This window comes from Aotus nancymaae, unplaced genomic scaffold, assembly GCF_030222135.1.
Source record: "Aotus nancymaae isolate 86718 unplaced genomic scaffold, 86718_ANA_hifiasm-v0.15.2.pri h1tg000062l, whole genome shotgun sequence".
Taxonomy (NCBI): domain Eukaryota; kingdom Metazoa; phylum Chordata; class Mammalia; order Primates; family Aotidae; genus Aotus; species Aotus nancymaae.
The window spans coordinates 11,880,326-11,904,974 of NW_026988476.1; the positions used below are offsets into that span (position 1 = coordinate 11,880,326).

The following is a 24,649-nucleotide window of genomic DNA, read 5'->3' on the forward strand; positions in this document are numbered from 1 at the left end:
AACCACAGGGACTTCAGTTACAAGAAATGTTAAGTAACCTAGGGAAACGGAAATACAATGGATAGTAATTCCATTACTGGGTACATACCCAGAGAATTATAAATTGTTCTATTATAAAGACACATGCACACGTATGTTCATTGTGGCACTGTTTACAACGGCAAAGACCTGGAACCAACCCAAATGTCCATCATCGATGGACTGGATAAAGAAAATGTGGCACATATACACCATGGAATGCTATGCAGCCATAAAATACGATGAGTTTGTGTCCTTCATAGGGACATGGATGAATCTGGAAACCATCATTCTCAGCAAACTGACAAAAGAACAGAAAACCAAACACCGTATGTTATCACTCATAGACAGGTGTTGAACAATTAGAACGTGTGGAAACAGGGAGGGGAGCATCACACACTGCAGTCAGTAGGCAGGGGGCTGGGGAGGGACAGCTGGGTGGGGAGGATGTAGAGGGATAATGAGGGGAGAAATATCTGATATAGGTGATGGGGGAATGAAGGCAGCAAACCACCTTGCCATGTATGTACCTATGCAACAATCCTGCATGATCTGCACATGTACCCCAGAACCTAAATTACAATTAAAAAAATTAAGAATAATAAAAAAAAAGAAATACAATGGATAGTATGACATCTCTATGGCTCAGAGATTCACCTTTCAGAATTTCAAGGAAAAACTGGATAAAGTAATAAATCACTTATTAGATTTGAAACACCAGTTAATAGCATTCGGATTTGTATTATAACCTTTTTTATGTCCTTTCACGTTGTCATACATCAAGGTGAATTCTGGGAAAGAGGCTGCCATATTCTTGGAAATCGGAAGAAAATAGGGGTCATCTACTGTGCTGAGATAGCAGGATGATAATTTCATTGCATTTCACATTTGTGACAATGTTCAAGGTGTGAACCTTTTTTAATTCCTGTGACCATTGAAGTATAATTATCCTGCAATGAGATGCAATAGAAAGAGAACCTGGTGCATTAATTTAGATTGGAAACTTAGATACCTAATAATGTCTTCTGACCTTCACTGACATTCAGATTCCTGATTATTCAATGATTTAGAACCCAAGATACTTTTACTCTGATGCTTTTCAAAAGGCACAGATATGTTGAGGCAAACGTCTTCAGGTTTGACATTGATAGGGAGCAACAGGACAATATCACAGCAACAATATACTGTGTAACTGAAATGTAGCATCTCTGCTTATTTATCTGAACCACATACCTACCCACATTTTATATAGAATATTGTTCTTTGCTATACTTTATTGAGTCCTTTCTCCTTTTCATCATAGTGCACTTTAATTTATCAAGTAGAGGAATTTGGCTATTTTTGTTTTATTGTACCTACAAAAGCAATGCCCTGGGGAATGTACCTTTCACTAATGAGTGGATAATCAAATTATTTATCTACACAGATAGATTAGTTCATTCTCACACTGCTAATACAGACATACCCAAGACTGGGTAAGTTATAAAGAAAAGAAGTTTAACTGATTTACAGTTTAGCAGGACTAGAAAGGCCTCAGAGAACTTACAATTATTGTGAAAGTAGAAGCAAACATGTCCTTCTTCACATGGCAGTAGCAAGGAGACGTGCCAAGCAAAAGGAGAAAAAGCCCCTTATAAAATCATCAGATCTCATGATAACTCACGCACTATCACAAAAACAGCATGAGGGTAACTGCCCCCATGATTGAATTACTCCCCACTGAGTCCCTCCTATGACACATAGGGATTGTGCGAACTGCAAATTGAGATGAGAGTTGGGTGGGGACAAAGTCAAACCGTATGAGCAAATAACCGTCTACTCCCCAGATTAATTGTATTTACTTCCTAGAGGTGCTACTGTTTTAATTAATTAAAGTTTTAAATATAAAATTGTCTTCCTCTTTTCTACACACATCACTCCCCTTTCCCAATTATTTCCCACTTATTTCTGAACATGCATAGGAAATGCTCGTGATCAACAGAATTTCATTTTAGGGAACCATTGCCACCTGTGCCAGCTGACTCAACTCCAAACTACTGTTGTTCCAGCACTGTAGGGAATTTTCACAGCCTCTTAGCACTGGCCTTTTCTAGGCTGCTTTTTCTTCCCAAGCAATTTTCTGCAATAAAGAATACATTTACCTTCACAGTTCCTAGTAGTATTTATTCGTAGGATCCATGGATTCTCAGTGTGACATAGTGTCTCTGAAGGGAGACTTTTGAGTAGGCAAGATAGGTGACAACTCAAGCCATAGAAATGAAAGAATACTGAGATTTCTTTATATACAGAAATCACTTTCCCTTTTGTGAGGTGGAATGTATACACCTGCAAGAACACTTAGCATTCTGAATTAAAGTATTTGGATGATTTCAGTCATGTCTTCACTTACCAAAGAAAAATGAACGACTATAGTTAAGTGTATCATTTTGGTTGCCTTCCAAGTTGTTCTGATGTCTTTACTGTGTGAAAGAAAATAGTCTTTAGGCTCCCACACTCACAACGCCAAAGGGAAAGTTAAGCTTGGAAACTGAGTCATGCAATACTGTCTTCCTTTTGTTTCCAGAAAGAGCTGTTATTTCACAACCCTGTGTCCTGACTTCATACGTAAATCAGGCTCCCACAATAGGTCATATATTTACCCAGCTGGCCTCCCTCACAAATTGCTCATGAGGAAATTCCTTGTAAGCTACTAAATCTTTCAGCATATGTATTTCAAGATACGTATGTGCCTGTATGTGTACATATAAGGGAGATATCCCCTCCTATAAACTAGCCCTAAACTCAAGTTCTGTTTAAACTCACCCTGACTATGTCAATTAGCAGCTTATCTTTACAGGTGCAGGACAAGAACAGACCAGAAATCATTCCTCCATCTACCCAGAGAAAAATGCATAATTGACTTTTTCTCTATTCTATTTGTTCATGTTTTCTATATTTTGTGTAAAATGTAGATATACTGACAACAAGAGGAATGCATAATTGACTTTTTGCTTTACTCTCTTTCATGTGTAAAATGTAGATTTACTGAGCATTAATCAGAGTATCACAAGCATGTGACCATTTGCCTTACTACCTACCTGCCCTCTCTTTTTTCAGCTTGCTCATTCTCCTTTAACTATTCAAGTTTCCAAAACCTCTTGGGAAAAAGTACACATTACAGATGCTCCTGGATCTTGTGTTTTTCCCAGATGCATCCTCAAATGTAGGCTAAATAAACCTCTATCAATGGAGACCCTTGTCATAGTCACTTTGGGGTTAACAACAATAATCTGCTAGCATCTTTAAAATATAATTTGATTGTAAAGAGAGACAAGGACAATAAAGGAGTAAATGATGAATGTAAAGTGTCATTGTTTACAATGTGAGAATTAACAGTCTTTTATGTGAAAGTGCAGCATAATCAGAAAAACAATGCAAATAATATTTACCACTGGAAACCTAACATACTATGAAAAACATGGGTTTGAGAAATAGATCTCTCTTTCTTAAAACTACCTTTTTGTTTACTTTCTATACAACCCTGAGAGTATTGCTTAGATTTTGTAACTTCAATTTTATCATATAAAGTGGAATAAAGTAACTATATGTAGTTGGGCAAGTATTAAATAGAATTTGGTATAAGTACATAGTATAGCAAGTCCGTTTTAGCTTTCTAATGTAAGCTAACAAAATTAATTTGTATTGAATAAGTTTATTTTTATTTTGTTTTATTTTAGTCAGGGTCTCATTCTGTTGCACAGGCTGGAGTGCAGTGGCATGATGAAAGCTCACTGAAGCCTCGAACTCCTGGACTCAAGCTATCCTGCCGCTTCAGGTTCCAGAGTACCTGGGATGACAGGTGCAGGCTACTATGCCTTGATAATAAATTTTCAAAAGGACATAAAACATATTTTTATGTAGCCTTCATCTCAATTTTAGAAAGCAATGAATTTCTGGAATATTTGCATATCTACAAGTTAGAGAGGCATGATCAGGACACATTTTCCACTCAGTCAATTAACTTAATTATTAATTATCAGTATGTTAAGCTGTTTCCTCATATATAAAATAAAGAAATCATTACTTACTTTATCTTCAATGAATGATAACTTATTTTAAAAATTATTTGGCTTGTATAAGTAATTGGTCACTTATCTGTAGTTAATTTATGTAAGTAATGTGTGTGTAATTTGTGTCATGTTAAAAATACATATAAATACACACACACATGTTGAGAACAAAAACTGCAGGATGCTATATTAAGAACTCAGAAACCCATTAGGACTATGCATATTTAAAAATCAAGGTATAACAAGTAAACATTTTTGTAGTCGGCCATCTATTTTAATTGTTTACATACCTGTTTTACACAGATCCTAACTCTCTAAGTTTGGCAGATTCCAGCATTGCACACTGTATATGTTGCAGTTGCTAAATACATCTTTCTGAAAATATTAATGAAAGGACAAATGAATGGATGTGTGTGAGAATTTTAAAAATTTATTTTCAGTGTACTTAGCAATATTACTAGTAACTGTTATAATAATATACTAAAATATAATTGTTCCAAGTTATATCTGTCATATTTTGAGGCCTGAATTTTAGAGGCTCAATAATAATATTCTTAGTATATATTTTAGTGGAGAATGCAGTTAAAATATTATCATTTATAGTATCTCTAGGAAAAAATGACAGAAAACCAAAAATATTTGAAATAAAACTATCAAAGGCATTTCAATAACTAAGCTGTATTATAAAATATCCTTTACAATACTGTAGCCATTTAACACATCCCACAACAACTCATCAATATCAACAGATATTAACATTTGCCACCAGACATTAGTGGAGATGAAGGAGCACTAATTGAATTGATAGAGTTCTATTGAATAATGGCAAGATAGCCAGCTACGAAGGAACCCAATAGCTTTCCTTTAACTCAACATATAAATTGCTACCATATTGGTTTCTGCAGGAAATAGATTATATTCTTGTTGGTTGTAAAATCTAGATTTGTTTTTATATTTCATCCTGGTTCCCAAATAACTATTGATACTTTCGAGCATATGTCATTTAATAGCCATGATGGAACGATGGATATAGTAATGGGAAATCATTTTTCAGTTTGTGTGTAATAGACTCTTCTATGTCTGAACAGAATTTGCTTCAAATAACATATAATGAAGAAATACATAAATATTATTTAAAGGGCTACAACTGCATCACTATTTGCTGAGTTATAGTTCCACTCAAATATTTAACAAAAACCTGTCTGTGTTCCTTACATTTAACTATTTAGAGAAAGCAATAGAAAGATAGTGCTTGAGATGGTTTTACTTAACTAGATTAAAAATAAGGATAGTGTCCTTCATATTTATGAATTCTTAAATTATTAATTCCAGCAAAGCATGAAAGCTATTCTGATCTTCCATTCACATTGATTTTTTTCAAGTGGTTATGTATTAGCATAATAAATATGTCAAGAATCAGATTGTGAATTGTAGAAAATGAAAACTATGCTTCTTTATATGAGACCTTACCTTTTATTTTTTATAAACTTTGAAATCTTCACTTTGTCCAAATCACTTGGGAAAACTCATTAATCACAATTTATATGTTTTTTTTTTTTTTTTTTTTTTTTTTTTTTTTTTTCCCGAAACGGAGTTTCACTCTTGTATTACCCATGCTGGAGTGCAATGGCGCGATCTCGGCTCACTGCAACCTCCACCTCCCGGGTTCAAGCAATTCTCCTGCCTCAGCCTCCCGAGTAGCTGGGACTACAGGCACGCTCCACTGTGCCCAGCTAATTTTTTGTATTTTTAGTAGAGACAGGGTTTCACCATGTTGACCAGGATGGTCTCGATCTCTTGACCTCGTAATCCACCCGCCTCGGCCTCCCAAAGTGCTGGGATTGCAGGCGTGAGCCACCGCACCCGGCGATCTTTTTTCATTACTCAGAGGTCTCAAACAGGAAACAGACTTGAGAGAATGGTCCAGACTTTACTCTACACTTACTCTTACTTTCCAAATCACCGTATCTGTAGTGATTGTATATATGTTGCCTGATAAAAAGTAAATCAGGCTATGTAATAGGAAATCTAATTTAAGTTGCAATGAAATTACATCTTTGAACATATATGACAAAGCTAAGAAGACTTATGTTCCTAAAATATGATTAAGTTTCGATTAACTACAGATAATGTGCCCTTTTATATATTCTTCCTTTGGAACAGATATTTAGAAACATAATGGAAAATCCCTCTTACCTTTTTAAAAAAATTTAATCAGCTACTCACAATTACTAAAAAGCGGCAAGAACAGCATGAAGAATTTCTGTATACCCTTTACCCGGATTCCCAAATACTCACGGATGTGGATTTAAAAACTACCGCAATAATTCAAGCACGACAACATTTGCTTTCCTCATCTTCTCCTTGTCTTCCTTCTTTCTGTTTCTCTCTCTTTCTATATATGTATTTACATAGATGATTATATATAAAATTATATATTATGTATTTAAATTGTATACATAACTCTTCATATACTATATATTTAAATTATGATAGATATGTGGACATACAGACCTCCACCTTGATCTGGAATTACCTTTATGAGAAGATTTTGATTTTGAATTCAGTTTCCTTAACAAATGTGATATTGTTTATATTTTCTATCTATCTCATTTTCTATGCATTTTCTTATATTAGTAGTTTGGTAATTTGCATTTTACAGTTAATTTGTCCATTTCATCTAATTTATTGAGTATATGTATTGATATGACAAGGGATTTGCATTGTCTTATTCTCCTCATTGGCAATTTTTGGTTTCTCTTATTTTTTCTTAATTATCTTACAGGGATGGGTCAATTTTATCAATCTTTTCTAAAAAATGCCTTTTGACTTTATGTATTTTTTCTGTTTTTTTTTTTTTTTTGGTCTGATTTCTATTTTATTAATTTCTGCTGATTTTAATAGTTTCATTTCTTCTATTTACTCTGGTTTCTATTTTCTAGCTTCTTAGATATCAAGCTTAGATAACTGATTTTAAACCATGTTTTCTTTCTAATATATTTAGTCTGAACTACCATAACAATTCAAGCACACTACTTTTTTATACCATAAATTGTGTTATACTTTAATTTCATGTTTGTTCTGTCAAAATATGAGTTATTTGTTCATATGTTTTTCTTTGATCCATAGGATTTTTAATTTCTAAACATGATATAATTTCTTAAATATTTTGTCTTTATTGATTTATGATAAAATACCATGTGGACAGAAAATGTTTTGGGTAATTTAAATTATTTTATATACTTTGAGAATTAAAGCCCATTTTACAGATAGTCTTGCTAAAGTTCCATGAGAATCTAGAAAGAATGTGTATTCTGTATTTATTGAAGTTGCATTTTATAATTGTAAGTTAGGTTAGGTTTGATGATAGTGCTGTGCAAAGCTTTTTTAGCTACTGCCTTCTCTTTTTTTTTTTTTGTCAGCTTATTCTATCAATTACTGAGAGAGAAGAGTTTGTTTCTCCAATTGTAACTGGATTTTTTTTAAATCCCTTTTTTTCTGTCATGTGTCATTTCATGTATTTTGAAGATCTCTTGGTAAGTGCATGTGCATTCACTGTTTTCATGGTTTCCTGATGAATTTATTCTTTTTCTCTATAAAATGCCTATATTTATCTCTGATATACTCTTTGCCTTTTTCTAATTTATAGCCACACCAGCTTTTTATGCTCAATGTTTTAATGGCATATCTTTTTGAGCCTTTTAGTTGTCCATATCTTTATTTTCAAAGTTTATTTTTCTAAATGCTTCAGGGATGGCCTGGCTATTTTAGGCAGAATAATAATCTTTGCCTTTAATTTTTGCATCCCAGTTGTGTTTAAAGTTTTTGATATAGTTTAAGATTAAATGTATTACCTTGGCAACAATTTTCTTTTTTCCCAGTGGGTTCATTGTTTCTCTTTTCCTTCTGTACTGGTGAACTTCTTTTGTTATATCTTGCACAGAATATCTGAGATAAATTTTTCTTAGATCTTGCTTAGCTGTGAATAATTTTTTTATGCATTTTGAAGAATACTGTTATTGGATATAAAATTCTAGGATATAGGATTTTTTCTTATACATTTTAAATGTATTATTCCATTTCTTTTGACCTTAATTCTTTATAATAATAATTCAGTTATAAATTATACAGTTATTCTCCACATATGCAATACCTTTTCCTCTGCCTCTTTTAATAATTTTTTCTCATTAATGTTTGATTTTCAGCAATTTGTTCTTTTGTGTACAGGTGTCTATCTGCTGCATTAGTCTTTTTATATTATCAATGCCATCAACTCTGGAATCTTTTTAGATATTTTTCCTTCTACTATTTATTCTGCCCTATTCTCCCTTTCTTTTGGAGAGGGATTGAAATTATGATTATATTAGTGTCATTTAAATATTTTGCACTCAAATCTAATACTTTTTGTTCTGTTTCTTCAGGCTTTTTTAAAATCTGAATTTAGATTTTTTTCATTAACTTGTCTTTAAGTACATTTATACTTTCTTCTGCTGTGCCTAATCTTCTGTTAATAAGATATTTTCATATTTTAGATCATATACATTTAAAAATTGTTTTTCCCATCTCCTAAAATTTTCCATCAAATTATGCATGATGTCCATCTTTTCCTGTAGACACTTTAGAATTTTTATTATAGTAATTTTATGCTCCCCGTGGTAATTGTAATATCTGGGGTGTCTCTGGGTCTGTATCTATTAATGACTTCGTTTTTAATGTTGGTCACTTTTTCTTGCTTCTTCAAGTTCATATGTGAATTCTCACCTGTTTGGGAATTTCCTATTTAGTAAAACCTGACATCTGTGCCCTATAGTGGTTTTGCAGATCTATCTCTATTTTACAGATGAATCTTTTGATTTCCAAATTTCTGGAGGCCTCATCATCCTACTGTATAGCTCTGGGGCCACATTTGTTGGTGGCCTAGGAGATTTTTTTGATCTCGAATATCACCCTTAGTATTTTTCTTTTCTTTTCTTTTCTTTTCTTTTTTAACTCTTTGCTGTAGCTACCCCATAGTCTACGAAGGGAGATATCATTTAGGAAGGATTTTTCAGCTGCCCAGTGTCACCCTAGGCATTTTGTGGTTAAAATCAGAAATATCTGTATGGAGATGAAGAGGGCTGAGCTCTCCCACCCCTCCGTCAGTCCTGATAGGTGAAATTCGTGAGTGACTGTATTTTTCTTACAGTTCCTCTGTGTCTTTCCCATTCTTTCCAAGCTGAAAAGCAGGGTTGCCTGAAAGACTTCTTTCAATTTTCCTTTCCCTCCTCAATTTTTTCTGAAAAAAAAAAAAAAAAAAAAGGCACATCTGGGAGAAATTTCTCTACTCTTTTTCTAATCCCATATTTTTAAAATAACATCCCTGTTACTTAATGAAGGTGATGAGAATGAGATAGGTGTTAATACTTTCTCACTGCTGCTATTGGGGCTCTTGTGGATTCTATTTTGTTATATCCACCCGCAAACACATTCTTAAATGTTTGGTAAGATGTAGGTGGGTTTCATTTTTATCCCAAGTTATGTCGAATAGGAAGTGCTAGTTTCTTTTCTGTTGGAGGAAGTAGAGCAGCAGCTATGTATTTCCTCCCTTTTATCAAGGACTGTCACTTCCGGAAGTTAGGTTCTTTATATTTCTTTGTATTTCAAATGTTATAATGTTACTATTTTTTAAAATATGATTTATAGCTTATCCAGCTTATTTTGTTTGTTTAGGGTGACAATAATGATTTCTTACTACTTTCTATATTTATTCCAGAAATAGTTTTTATAGACATAATAAAACACAACAAAAATATTGCATACATATCTACAGATGTATCATTTCTGTTTTTCTTCATCTATTTATAACGTTTCAACTTTGTTCCATCGCATATAATTTTCTTCAGCCTAAAGACACTATCCTTTACATTTTTATATAAGTGCAGGTTTGCTAGTGAAGAAACTCTGTTTCTCTGTTTTCATGTTTTATAAAAGTATAATCCCACCTAGGCTGGTAGGTTTTCCTTTCTTCATGCAGCACTTAGAAGATGTTTTTCATTATCTTCCATCTCACTTTATTTACAATGGGAAGTCAGTGAGGAGTCAGCAGTTACTTTTGTTTTGTTTAGCTTACCTTATTGTAATCTGTCTTATATCTATGTCTGCATTTAAGATTATTTTTCCTCTGGTTATCTGCAATTTGACAATGATATGTCTTCGTATGGTTTCATTGTGTTGTCCTAGAATTTATAGATTGGTATTTTTTTATAACATTCAACAAATTATTTGCTTTTATTTCTTTAAATATATTTCTGCCTAACAGCATCCTTCTGATACTGCAATTATGTGTATGTTTGACTTCTTAATACCATTTCACAGGTCACTGGATTTTTGCTTACTTTCCTTTCATCACTTTTCATCAGTATTTCAGGATGGTTTGTGCCTATTACCCTGCCCCCACTTACATAGATTACCAGAGCTCTTATTCAATAACTCTCTCTTCTCTGGTACGCCATCCCACAAATTCAAGCCACCTGAGACTCTCTGCTCTTTGTATTTTCAGTTTAACAAGAGTGTTCATATTTTGCCTTGTTTCCCCTTTTTGTGCTGTGATTTGGAAAATGTTTCTGAGTAATTATAGAATTTGTTTTTTAACTCACTATCTCAAGGATCACAGTTCTGTATTTAATCGTTTCCAATGTCTAACACTTGTTGTTCTATATATTTTTTAAATTTTATTTGTTAATGCTTATTTTGGAAACACTAGTTTAATGCAAGTTGACAATGAACAGAAGATTCTATCTTTATTTGTTGATAATGATAATTTTCATTAACTAGAACCACATTTCCTATGGCATCCAATAGGTGTTTTGCTGGATACCTATTAACCTCAGTAGGTAAGGATTCAGGTTCAAGAGGCCAAGGACAAGACCCAGAGCCAGCAAATGAGACATGGGGTTTGATTAGTGGATTACATACAGAGAAGTGTCCAGTGGTGGCAGGCTAGACAACATATCTCCCTTGTGTACAGTCCAGTGGCAGCAGGCTGGGCAGGAAAACCACGACTGCTTGCAATTTATATAGCATTTAACACCATCCCCTTAAGGATCTCCACCTGGAAGCCTCTATTTAACCCCAAATTCAGGGACCTCAATCCCCTGTGCATCCCATGTTCCATTTGACAGGCTGGAGGCTCAAAAGTTTCTCATAGACAAAGAATGAATCTCCAGATTGGCCATTCCTGGATTCCCTAGCTCAGGACACACATTCAGGTGCATGTAATCTGAGGTCATTCTAAGGGTATGTTTAAGTTATTGCTATCAGGGGCTTTTACCCTACAAAATGCATCAAATAATTAAGTCATAAGGTATGCTTTAATTAGAAAACTAGGCATGATATTTCCAGGATGACTTAATATTTCATATTTATATTGTTTTAAAGATGTATGATTTTCTTTTCTTTCTTTTCTTTTCTTTTCTTTTTTTTTTTTGAGATGGAGTCTTGCTCTGTTGCCAGGCTGGAGCACAGTGGCGCAGTCTCAGCTCACTGCAATCTTCGCCTCTTGGGTTCAAGTGATTCTTCTGCCTCAGCCTCCCAAGTAGCTGGGACTACAGGTGCATGCCTAATGCCCGGCTAATTTTGTTTTTTTAGTAGAGATGGGATTTCACTATGTTGGCCAGGATGGTCTCGATCTCTTGACCTCGTGATCCACCCGCCTCGGCCTCCCAAAGTGCTGCAAGATGTATGATTTTCTACAGCTATTTTCTCTCATGGTTTTAAAACTTCATGTAATGGGCTGAGTAAGGTAGTTCATGCCTTTTATACTTGAGCTCAGGAGTTTGAGCCCTGTCTCCAAAAAAACAAAAACACAAATAGCCAAGGGTGGTGGCACTTATCAGTAGTCCCAGCTGCTAAGAAGGTTGAGGTGGAAGGATCACTTGAGCTGGGGAGATCAAGGCTGCAAAAAGCCATGATTGCACCATTGCACTCCAGCCTCCAGCTTGGGTGACAGTGCAAAAGTTTGTCTCAAAAAAAAGAAAGAAAAAAAAAAAAAGAAAACTTGATGCAATGCATGAGAACTTTCCCCTTAATCACATGTATGCTATTATTTTTATTTTTGAAGATTGATTTCAATACCATAAACTCAAGATCAAACAGAAAAATGAAAATTGTCAAAATGTTAATTTGTTATATTTGGATACATGTAAACTTATTGAGATTTTAAAAGAAGGATAACAATATGATACCTTTTAGAACATACTGTTAAGTGAAAGCACTGGTGGCTGCTTTTCAGAACGTATCTTTAAAAATCCACGTTTATAACTAATAAAGTATTTTAACATTTAGGAAACTTGGTGCTATTGTGGAAGACTTTCAACCTTGTTATATCTGAGAATACAATTTTTGTATTTCCAGTTAAGATGTGAAGGTGGGCTGGCACAGTGGATCATGCCTGTAATCCCAGCAATTTGGGAGGCTGAGGCAGGTGGATCACCTGAGGTCAGGAGTTTGAAACCAGCCTGGCCAACATGATGAATCCTGTCTCTACTAAAAATACAAAAATTAGCTGGGCATGGTGGTTGGAGCCTGTAATCCCAGGTACTCAAGGAGACTGAATGATAATCACTTGAACCCAAGAGGCAGAGGTTTCAGTGAGTCAAGATCACTCCAACCTGGGCATCAAAGCAAGACTTGTCTCAAAATAAAAAAAATAAAAAAATAAAAATGTGAAGGCTGATCTATGCCAAGACAGTTTGTAAAGATGAAAAAAAATTAAACAAGAATTTGTTACCTTCAAAGGTCATTCTGCAAGCTAACAAATATTGTCCTTTATTGTTTCCTTTTAGGCTACTGAATTGACCTGCTTACAAATCTTTAAATATACTTTAATTTTTAAAATATCTTTATGTAAAACAAATGTCCTTTAGAGTCTAGGGGATGTTTTCCTGAACTCCCAGGCCTACAGTCTGAGCTGGATATCTCTTTAGTTCACCCATGGAGTACCCTGGACATACTTCAACAATGGCCCTTAATTTACAGAATTATAAAAATCCTTTGACTTTTTTGTTTTTCCCACTTGATTTTAAATCCCATGAAACTATCGATGATATATTATTCATCCCTAGTGTCCATTATAGACTCTACTACAGAATAAATTAATATTTGTTAAGTAAACAAGTGAAATTATTTCTTGTTCCAGATTGCATACAAATATTATTCTAGTAGAAATATGAATATGAATTAAATCATTGGATGCTAACATTCTACTTTGTGTCTTCTGTTACAGGCTCTTAAATCTGATCTACAATGGAAAAAATTCTTTTTTATCTGTTTTTCATTGGCATAGCAGTGAAAGCTCAGATCTGTCCAAAGCGTTGTGTCTGTCAGATTTTGTCTCCTAATCTTGCAACCCTTTGTGCCAAGAAAGGGCTTTTATTTGTTCCACCAAACATTGACAGAAGAACTGTGGAACTGCGGTTGGCAGACAATTTTGTTACAAATATTAAAAGGAAAGATTTTGCCAATATGACCAGCTTGGTGGACCTGACTCTATCCAGGAATACAATAAGTTTTATTACACCTCATGCTTTCGCTGACCTACGAAATTTGAGGGCTTTGCATTTGAATAGCAACAGATTGACTAAAATTACAAATGATATGTTCAGTGGTCTTTCCAATCTTCATCATTTGATATTAAACAACAATCAGCTGACTTTAATTTCCTCTACAGCATTTGATGATGTCTTCGCCCTTGAGGAGCTGGATCTGTCCTATAATAATCTAGAAACCATCCCTTGGGATGCTGTTGAGAAGATGGTTAGCTTGCATACCCTCAGTTTGGATCACAATATGATTGATAACATCCCTAAGGGGACCTTCTCCCATTTGCACAAGATGACTCGGTTAGATGTGACATCAAATAAATTGCAGAAGCTACCACCTGACCCTCTCTTCCAGCGAGCTCAGGTACTAGCAACCTCAGGAATCATAAGCCCATCTACTTTTGCATTAAGTTTTGGTGGAAACCCTCTGCATTGCAATTGTGAATTGTTGTGGTTGAGGCGTCTGTCCAGAGAAGATGACTTAGAGACCTGTGCTTCTCCTCCACTTTTAACTGGCCGCTACTTTTGGTCAATTCCTGAAGAAGAGTTTTTGTGTGAGCCTCCTCTCATTACTCGTCATACACATGAGATGAGAGTCCTGGAGGGACAAAGGGCAACACTGAGGTGCAAAGCCAGGGGAGACCCTGAGCCTGCAATTCACTGGATTTCTCCCGAAGGGAAGCTTATTTCAAATGCAACAAGATCTCTGGTGTATGATAATGGAACACTTGACATTCTTATAACAACTGTAAAGGATACAGGTGCTTTTACCTGCATTGCTTCCAATCCTGCTGGGGAAGCAACACAAATAGTGGATCTTCATATAATTAAGCTCCCTCACTTACTAAACAGTACAAACCATATCCATGAGCCTGATCCTGGTTCTTCAGATATCTCCACTTCTACCAAGTCAGGGTCTAATACGAGCAGTAGTAATGGTGATACAAAATTGAGTCAAGATAAAATTGTGGTGGCAGAAGCTACATCATCAACAGCACTACTTAAATTTAATTTTCAAAGAAATATCCCTGGAATACGTATGTTTCAAATCCAGTACAACGGTACTTATGATGACACCCTTGTTTACAGGTAAGAAAAATTAAGCAAATTTGTATACTTGCCATGCCTCTTAGTGTAGAACTTGTTAATGTACTACTGATTTTTTTTAATTGGCAGTGCTGTTCTGTGTTGTAATTTCATATTTTAAAGTGCATAGTGTAAGCCTTGAAAAAGGTGGTAATACAGGTGGGGAGATATTTTGAATGATATTAATTTTAGAGAGTTCTAATTTATATTTAATATTATGCTTACTTACTTTTTTTCCCCCTCATCTAAGAGATGTGACTATCAGAGAACAAGACTGATTTATTATAAAAATTCAAAAACATACCAGAACTTACACATCCACATGAGTGTTCTTTCCTTCAAGGAAGTCACGTTGGGAGGCTATACCATTATCCCAATGATGCTGCCATTGCTCAAAGCACTTTTGGAGTTATCTTTAGAACCTTCGTCATACTATTTTGAATATCCTCAGTGGTGGCAAATCTTCGTCTTTTGAGGGTGAATTTGAATTTTGGAAACAAGCAAAAGCCATTTGGAGTCAAGTCTTGTCAATAAGGTGGGTGATCAAGATGGATATTGCCATTTTTGGTCAAAAATAGGATGTAACTATAAAATAATGAGACTGATTTTTGAGTGATTAAGGGGTGTGTGTGTGTGTGTGTGTGTGTGTGTGTGTGTGGTCATGTTGTCTCATGTGTACTGGTTCTTAAGACAGTTCCAAAAAGAAACCTTATAAATAATTTGAGCAGTGAAAGTATCACTGGAATTAGGTATATAACCTCCAAGTAAGGATGATGATGGAGAATTTGCACCTGCTAAAGAATTTCTGGTATGTTTTTCTAAAGTTCAGCCTCATTGATTTATAGTCACATCTTGTCCAATTTTCAGTTAAAAATACACATTTTTACCCTTTCATATAATTCCACTTGTGAGAGACTATTATTACCCCTGGGAAATGATGGAAAACCATAGCTTTGAAAGATATATATTTATTTATTTATTTATTTTCTGTTTAAGATAGTCAGAAATCAGACCAGCTCAGTTCCTATGTTCCCAGGTGAATTATTTAATATAATTTTATTTTCATTCCTGTATGGAAATGAGAGTAATTAAGAAAAATGCATAGACTAGTAGGCAAAATTAAACCTATCCTAGCTAGTCATGTGACCTGTTCTGGGGAGGATTCTGCCTGACTGAGTTTCAATTCCTGATGATTACAAGGAAGAAATTAAACTAAAGTTCTCTAATACCCTTCCATCACTAAATATATGGTAATGTGGACTATGATACATATATATTAGCTTAAAGTAATTTTCTCTTGTCATACCAGGCTCTTCACATAACCCATGGGCTATTGTCAATGACAAATAACCCTCCTCACCCCTCACTTTTCTGTAGCTATTGGATATTCTATATATTTTAAACATTAGCTCTGTGAAGTAAGCCAGGTTTTATTTTCCAAATTCCAGAATTTTAATCCTGCTATGACAAGTAAAATTCTGTGTAACCTTGAAGAAATTACTTCAATCCATGACCTTAACTTTTTGTCATTTGTAAAATAGTGATAATGCCTGTCTCATAAGATAATTGTAAAAATTAAATTTTAATGTATACAAGATGCTTCGTAATGCCTGTTATTTATTTTTAAGTTAGGTCATATTCTGTTGCAACTGAAGAAAACAGTGGAAAACAGACATCAACAAGAAACTTTTAGAATGTAGTTGATTCAGAGATGTCTATAAACTCTTTTTTAAAATTAATTAATTAGTTTATTTATTTATTTTGAGACACAGTCTCGCTCTGTCACCCAGGCTGGAATGCAATGGCACCATCTTGGCTCACTGCAACCTTTTTCCTGGGTTCAAACAATTCTCCTATCTCAACCTCCTGAGTAGCTGGTACTACAGATATCTGCCACCACTCCCGGCTAATTTTTATATTTTTGGTAAAAACGGGGTTTCACTAAATTGGTCAGACTGGTCTCAAACTCCTGACCTCAGGTGATCCACTCGCCTCGGCCTCCCAAAGTGCTGGGATTACAGGTGTGAGCCACTGTGCCTCGCCTAAACTCTTATACTTCATTAAATGTGCTCTGATGGAAATTGGCGGTAGCATACTGTGAGATGAGGGATTTATGCTCTGGCCAACAGCCTTGCTTGCTCATGTTTCTAGGGTAATATTACTTACATATTTTCATTATGCCCATTTATAGATTAAAACATAATGGGTCCAAGTGATGATGGCACTAAAAAAGAATTAGATTTGTAAAGAAAATATTTTCATCTTAGTAATAATCTTCATTATTAAATATATATGTACTGGGGACACTTTCATTTTACTGGTTTGAGAAATAAATGCTATGAAATGCATTTCTATTCTGATTTCTAATGTGATTGTCAACATTTACCCTTCCTTCAAATTGGCTTTTAGTCATAGAGGTGTTGTAAGTGCTAAATGGATTTATTTAGTAGTCAGATAATGTCATAGTCACACCTTTCAAAAGTAATTTGTCATAAATGATTTTTTAGCAGTGTTTTTTATTAGGAGTCCTCCTTTGCCAAGCAATATAATTAGTAAGCTTGTCAAGGCCTGGTCCAGGCACCATTAATATAGTGCAGACCCTGACAATGACTTTTAGCCATTTTAACTGGGTAAATATGAGATTAGATAATTTTCCAACAATCCATATGTTATAAATATGCTTATCTTAATGAATACTAAAACGACACCAAACTAAAGTCATAATGACTTTGTGTGTATATGTTTTGTTTTGTTTTCAATATTAACACAAATTCCATTGTCCCTCAGAATGATACCTCCTACGAGCAAAACTTTTCTGGTCAATAATCTGGCTGCCGGAACTATGTATGACTTATGTGTCTTGGCCATATACGATGATGGCATCACTTCCCTCACTGCCACAAGAGTCGTGGGTTGCATCCAGTTTACTACGGAACAGGATTATGTGCGTTGCCATTTCATGCAGTCCCAATTTTTGGGAGGCACCATGATTATTATTATTGGTGGAATAATTGTAGCATCTGTGCTGGTATTCATCATCATTCTGATGATCCGGTATAAGGTTTGCAACAATAATGGGCAACACAAGGTCACCAAGGTTAGCAATGTTTATTCTCAAACTAATGGGGCTCAGATACAAGGCTGCAGTGTAACGCTGCCCCAGTCTGTGTCCAAACAAGCTGTGGGACACGAAGAGAATGCCCAGTGTTGTAAAGCTGCCACTGACAACGTGATTCAATCTTCAGAAACTTGTTCGAGTCAGGACTCCTCTACCACTACCTCTGCTTTGCCTCCTTCCTGGACTTCAAGCACTTCTGTGTCCCAAAAGCAGAAAAGAAAGACTGGCCCAAAGCCAAGTACCGAACCACAGAATGAAGCTGGCACAAATGTTGAGTCCCAAAACACTAACAGGAACAACTCAACTGCCTTGCAGTTAGCTAGCCGACCTCCCGATTCTGTCAGAGAGGGGCCCACATCTAAAAGAGCACATACAAAGCCAAGTAAGTTTCTCACTTTGCCTGCTGAGAGATCCAGAGCAAGGCACGAGTACTCCCTCAATGGAGAATTAAAGGAATACTATTGCTATATTAACTCACCGAACACATGTGGACTGTTTTCTAAAAGAAGCATGTCTATGAATGGGATGTTTATTCAGTCTGACTGTTCTGATGGTCATAGTGGAAAAGCAACTCTCAAATTCTGAGGGGCTACTGGAAAGCTCTGTGTCATTTATTATTTCTTTTTCATGAAAAATCATTTTGAGAACTCACATAGAAAATTGGAATTTGCAATTCCAATGCTGTCTATAAATAAACCTTCTCAGGTACAGTATATATATACATATATAACTGTATATATGTATGTATGTATATGTATACTGGAAGGAAACATAAATAAAATGGATGAGGGAAAAAGCATGACATAGCAGCAGTGCCTTTCCCTATTCTAGGACTAGCAACAGCAGATTAAAAAATAAACATTGTTACAGAAAAAGTAAGCATTGCATAAAAATGATATGTTCTCCAATTTTACCAAGGGCCATCTATGGATAATTGATATTTTTTAATAAGTAGGCTGTATATTTTCTTTCAATGGTAATAGTGTTGCCTTTGTTTTTAGGGAAATGTTGTAGAACAACTTTATGTTGCTAAATTATTTAAAATAAAATATTCAATTAGTATACCGAGATAATGTTAAAATAAGTTCCCTTCTAAACAACATCCTTGGTTCAGGTGCCTTAATGGTTCTAAGATATTTCTCCTCCATGACACAGCTTTTTCAGTGGAAAGGAGAAAAAAAGTACAATATATTTTGGATTCATCAACACTCTAATAATATGAAGGTGTTTTCATTCATTTAATACACATTTTCTGAATGAGTTTTATATTGTTCTTAATGCAAGATAAGAGAGAGACAAACACAGAAGACTGCCTTTATCAAAGGAGTGTTTATTTTTATCAGCAAGTACAATTTAAAAACTTCTAATGGTGTTCTCATTATATTTATAAGTCATTGCTCATTAAGCAGATAGTGGTGTTTTCCCTTCTGCACTATAGTTTTGCATTTGAATGTTTTTCTTTTAAAGTAAATGTGTTTTCTATTTTAACCAAAAACTGTGATAAATTCAACTAGAAATCCTGTCAATTAGTGGGAATACATCATTTTTTAAAACAAGATTTTAAATATAGTAGAAACTAATATTGCTCCTGGATAAGGTAGAATTCTTGGAAATTTCCTGAAATCGAGGTCTATAGATAAATGTTTCTATTCATTCCTTGAAAAACTTAATTATATGCTACCTTAATGATGTTTTATTAAAGATCTGTAAACAGGGTTAACATCAAAAAGGTTTCGTTTTATTTTGTTTTGAGAATAAGTCTCATGTGAGAACTTAGACCAATTCCTTTCCACAAAATAAATGACATTTTAACTGTGATATCATAAGATAAGTACTTTACTATCTTTATATTAACCACTCCTTGGGAGTAAGTTTAGCACACAGTGAAAGTTTATTAACTTTTTCAGATCACTTGAAATACCACTTAAGACACAAGTGAGGAATGTTGGATTGTTAATTTCCTTCTGTTAGAAGCATTTACAACAATTTCAGTTACTTTTAACTTGACAGGGCCACATCTTCTCATACGCAATGTATTGTGATGGCATTCAGTAGCATGTAAGATTAAAGCCGTTAGAGATTACTTTCAGTACCAGTGTTGAAAATAATTATCCAGTGGGCTTTTATTTATTTAGGTGTTTACTAAATCCCTTCTCTGTCCTACTTCTGTTTCTCAAATGTTTGCCTTTCACATTTGCAAGGTGTGATCACCCTTCACTGCTCAGTTATGTATTTCTTTTAAGGAATAGATGAGATCACATGTGGTAATAGTTTGTGAAATCAAAAGCAGCACTCAGAGTGAAATATGTTTTCAGCACCATTAATGTAGTAATGCTCTAATTCCACCTAAATATTTTTAATTAACATCAATTGCAAAAATTCATATTTTTAATGAACATCAATTACACAATTCAACACAAAGGTGTTGATTAGTAGAAGCTAACTAAATTTACCCTTCTTAGATTTATCAGCCTAGTATTAAAGAATATTGAACATACAAATGCTTTTAAGACTTAAAGAAATGAATCCCCAAATAATTTCTGGAATTATGAAGGTTGTAAGAATGCTCTGAAATCAGGCAACATTAGCAAGGTTAACATATGTACTCTAAGTTACTGATGAACTTTTTATTTTCCAGTATTTTTAAAAGAAAATTTCCTACTTATGTTTCTAATGAAACTTTGATTACATATCTTATATTTCTCATAGACATTTAAAACTACGTGATATTTAACCATATGAGATTTATTTTGTTTGACTAACACCATTGAAAATAATTTAATGTTATTTAATATATTTTTAGCATGACCATTTTTACAATATTTAAACCAAATGCTTGAATACTTGTTCTTAAAAATGATAGAAAGGTGAATATGTGGCCTAGATTTTGCCCTTCAAAAAGTCTATATTTTGAGAGATTAACAAAAGACTGGATTATCAAGAGGGTCACTTTTTTGTATTTGTTTATAAACATATGAAGACATTTTTGCTTAAAGTAATTGCACTGTGAAGTGATTGAAAAGTAAGTCTATGGAAAAGTTTGGAATGATATTACCTATCATGATATCTGAAACACAATTGTTGCTTAGATGAATAAATGAGTAAATAAGTAGATAAATAAATATGGATAGGGAGGAGGGTGTGGAAATAAGAATTTTCATTAATTAGATTTGTGATCTAAATATTATATTACCGTAAGCAACAAATTCTCTGTCCTTTTCTTGTTTTCCTTTCTGTCATTTATTATTGTATTCCTCGTTTAACCAGTCATCTGTATGAAGCATGTGGTTTGCTGTTTGTTGTGTCTGGCCATATTATGTTTTTTCCTTTTTGTCATTTTACATTCTAGTTTCAGCTTGTTCAATGTGAGAAACAAACACAGTAATGTGTTTGTCATTATGCATATTTTAAATGACATTTACTTCAAATATTTTTTAATTGCATTCCTGCATTATTTTTGTTCCTTTTGAATAATTGTCCCTCAATTGAAAACACAAAACTATTATTACAGAAGTGTCATAAATGGATAATGAAGCATCTAAAGCACCTAAAACTTTTAAGAAGCAGTATATTTTAGTTTGAAGGACATTATTTATTTTAGTCTAAAAATATATGAATACATAAGTAAATAAAGTACAATTTAAAGAAGAAACAGTGACCGGGTACAGTGGCTCACACCTGTAATCCCAGCATTTTGAGAGCCCAAGAGGAGCAGATCACTTGAGGTCAGGAGTTCAAGACCAGTCTGGCCAACATGGTGAAACCCTGTCACTAGCAAAAACACAAAAAACTTAGCTAGGCACATGGTGGCGGGAGTCTGTAGTCCCGGCTACTCGGGAGGCTGAGGTAGGAGAATTGTTTGAGCCCAGGAGGTGGAGGTTGTAGTGAGCCAAGATCCCCCAACTGCATTTCGGCCTGGGCGACAGAGCAAGACTCCATCTCCAAAGAGAAGACGAAAAAAAGTAAATAAATGAATAAATAAATTAGACACAGTAACACCCGAACTGTGGCCAATTTATTTCCTTTTTTTTTCTAACCATTACAGGAGTCAGTGGAGGTCTCAGTAAGTTGTTTCATGCTTTAAAACAGTGATTTTTACCTGCTTTGTAGATATATTTTACTTAAAATTTTGGAATGTAAGTTTTGAACGAGTCTAAGAAATCTCTAAACGTAACAACTGTAATCTTTGAAAGATGCATACTTTCTCCACAAATTTGTAAAGAATTAAAAAACATAAATGTGTTCCATTTGTCTCCAGAAATATTTTTCTTTTTGTTTTATAAAGTACTTTTTCTTCTATTAAAAGTACTTGCACTCATATGAATTTTACTATTTTATTTGCTTGTAGTTTTGAAAAGAAACTATATCATTCATAAAGCTAAAATTTTTAGAAGTTACCCTAAAATTTACATCAATTGCCTTTTAGTTCCTAAATTTTGTTATGGGTAATAAATTTAAGGATTTTTTTAATTCCAGGAGTTTTAAAAAATCCTTAAATATAAAGGATCATCTTATAGGTACAATTGTGAACCTATGAGACATTTCTTAAGAAGATAGCAAACACAAGCCATTGTCTTCTCAGCATAGTTGATTTCCAATTGCATTTTATAATGCTAACAAAACACTGTTCATTTATGTTAGATAGAATGAAGACTATCTGCTGTCTTTCCCTTGCTCAGCCTTCCCCTGTTTCAAGAACAGTCCAGTTATTTTATTTTAACAATGTATGCTTCTGTGTGAGTGTGAAATGTTTTGAGGAAAGGGCTTCTGCGCAGCAGTGGATTGTGTATGGAAAGGATACTTTTCTGATCCTCTTATGTTGCCAATAATAACACTTTACCTTAGAATGTTAGTGACATTTGATGAAATTTATAGACAAGAAATATATCATTTAAAAATTGGCATTAAGAAAAGAGTAAATGATTAAAATCAGTATTTGAATTTTTACTTTCAAAGGGCAGATTACTCAGTCTTTTTCTTCCCATGCTAGATAAATACACAATGGGATTATGAATAAAATTAGTTTGCTCATATCTTTCTTATTTATTCATTTATTATTATGTTTTCCCACAGAAATAATCAATTCTTGTAGCAGTATACAGAAGACCACTTAAAATATAAAAAGAGTGGTAAACATATTGTGATCGAGCCATCCTAAAAATGTGGTGTTATCTGAAGTGGCATATAGAAAGTAACAATTTATAACCAGGAATATATTTAAGTAGTAAATTACCTCATTAAGGTAATGGTAATGCATTGGGAAATTCATCAAATTACACATGGAGTCAATATAACAATGTAATCACTGATTACTTTGATAAGTGTAATGGTACACTTAAAATGATTGTCTTCTGATTACGTTCAGCTCTTTCAAAGTCAAAATTTGGGATCTAAAGTTAACATTGAATAAATATATACATCATATATATTTGTATAAATATATATGTGCTCAACAAATATCTGGCTGTATATATACTATATAGACATATAACTATCTATACTCATAATATTAATCAGCTAAAATCATAATTTTATGTCCTGCAATATAAATTAAATTGCAATTACATGAAAAAATATAGATTTAAATGGGCTGGCTATCAGAGAACTTCTTCCAGAAAAACTGTAAAAATTATACCTGTTACTTATTAGATAACAATAGAATATAAAGTACAAATTTAATTTTATGCATTTTTAATGATAACCACCTCTATAACCTAATTTCATCCATTTCAAACTTGGTGACTGTTATGTTCATGAAGTCTAAAAACAAAATATTTTCAAATTCATTCAGGAAAAAGCCATGCTGGCACCTTCATTTAAAGTATTTGTGTTTGGAAGTGGTTGTACATTTAATTTTACCTGACACATAGGCTATGTACATATTATGTTCTGCTCTAGAATATGTCTAATAAATAATTATTTGAGTAAAGTCAGGAGCTTATGAAATATACTATGTTGGCTGTTGGCTCTACCATAATACAATTGTGTAATCATTTTTTCATCTATAATGTGAACATGTCCTATTATTGCTTTTATGTAAAATCTAATCTCCAATGGCCATTGTATATTTACATGAATATCTATGCTGAAGGTTTTGTAAAAAACAATTTGTCTCAGTCTCGTGACACTCACCTGTGAATCCTAAGAAGGATTTAACGTTTACTCCTAGTTTTCTCTCATGTGTGGATTCTCAATGATTAGATTTGCTTGAGAAGAAGACATTTTGGAAAGAAATAGAATGTGTACTGCACAGGTTTATGTAATGGTATTAAACATTTATAGGCAATTGGAACCTACATATAAATATTTAAAGGAAGAATGTTTGTATTTAGAATGTTAGTGTCTTACACAAAGATGAACAGGTATTTGTTAAAACATGAGCTATTATTTGGGGAGTGGGTACTGAATGATGGTTAATATCATAAATGATTATTTTATACTATATATGGTGAACATAGTTAAACTATATTTTCTGCTTTGAATTCTTTTTTCCTTGATGATTTTTGGATATTAATCATATGAATCTATATGGTTGAAATGCCAACTGTGAATAGGGAAAATGAACAGAAACTTGATTATCTTATTGAACCCTGTCAGGAAAAGCAAATCCATACTGAAAATCACTCATTTTAGTTATTAGAGTAACATTTTTGAAAATTCTATATTTAAGCATTAGGAATAAGAAAGTAGTCATAGAGAACTGAAATATTATAAAAGTCAATTGCAATTAACCCATGAACTGGTAAGTTTTTTTAAAAAAAACTTTAGATGAATCTTTGTTAATTCTTGGTATAAAGTCC

The 24,649-nt window shown here is 33.8% G+C and overlaps 1 protein-coding gene across 7 annotated transcripts in view; it reads left to right on the forward strand.

Annotated features, from left to right (window-relative positions):
- The window catches only part of LRFN5 (leucine rich repeat and fibronectin type III domain containing 5), a 274,320-nt gene that overhangs the window by 243,608 nt on the left and 6,063 nt on the right, over positions 1-24,649 (forward strand). For 4 of the 7 annotated variants that reach the window (XM_064365825.1, XM_064365826.1, XM_012469386.3 and 1 more), the window contains 2 exons: positions 13,330-14,734; positions 17,519-18,231. In XM_064365825.1, the coding sequence (XP_064221895.1) occupies positions 13,350-14,734; positions 17,519-18,231 (2,098 nt within the window). In that variant the 5' untranslated portion in view covers positions 13,330-13,349. Of the gene's footprint in view, positions 1-13,329; positions 14,735-14,981; positions 15,253-17,518; positions 18,232-24,649 lie in introns of those variants that run through there. The other 3 variants (XM_064365829.1, XM_064365830.1, XM_064365828.1) reach the window with 2 other exon arrangements.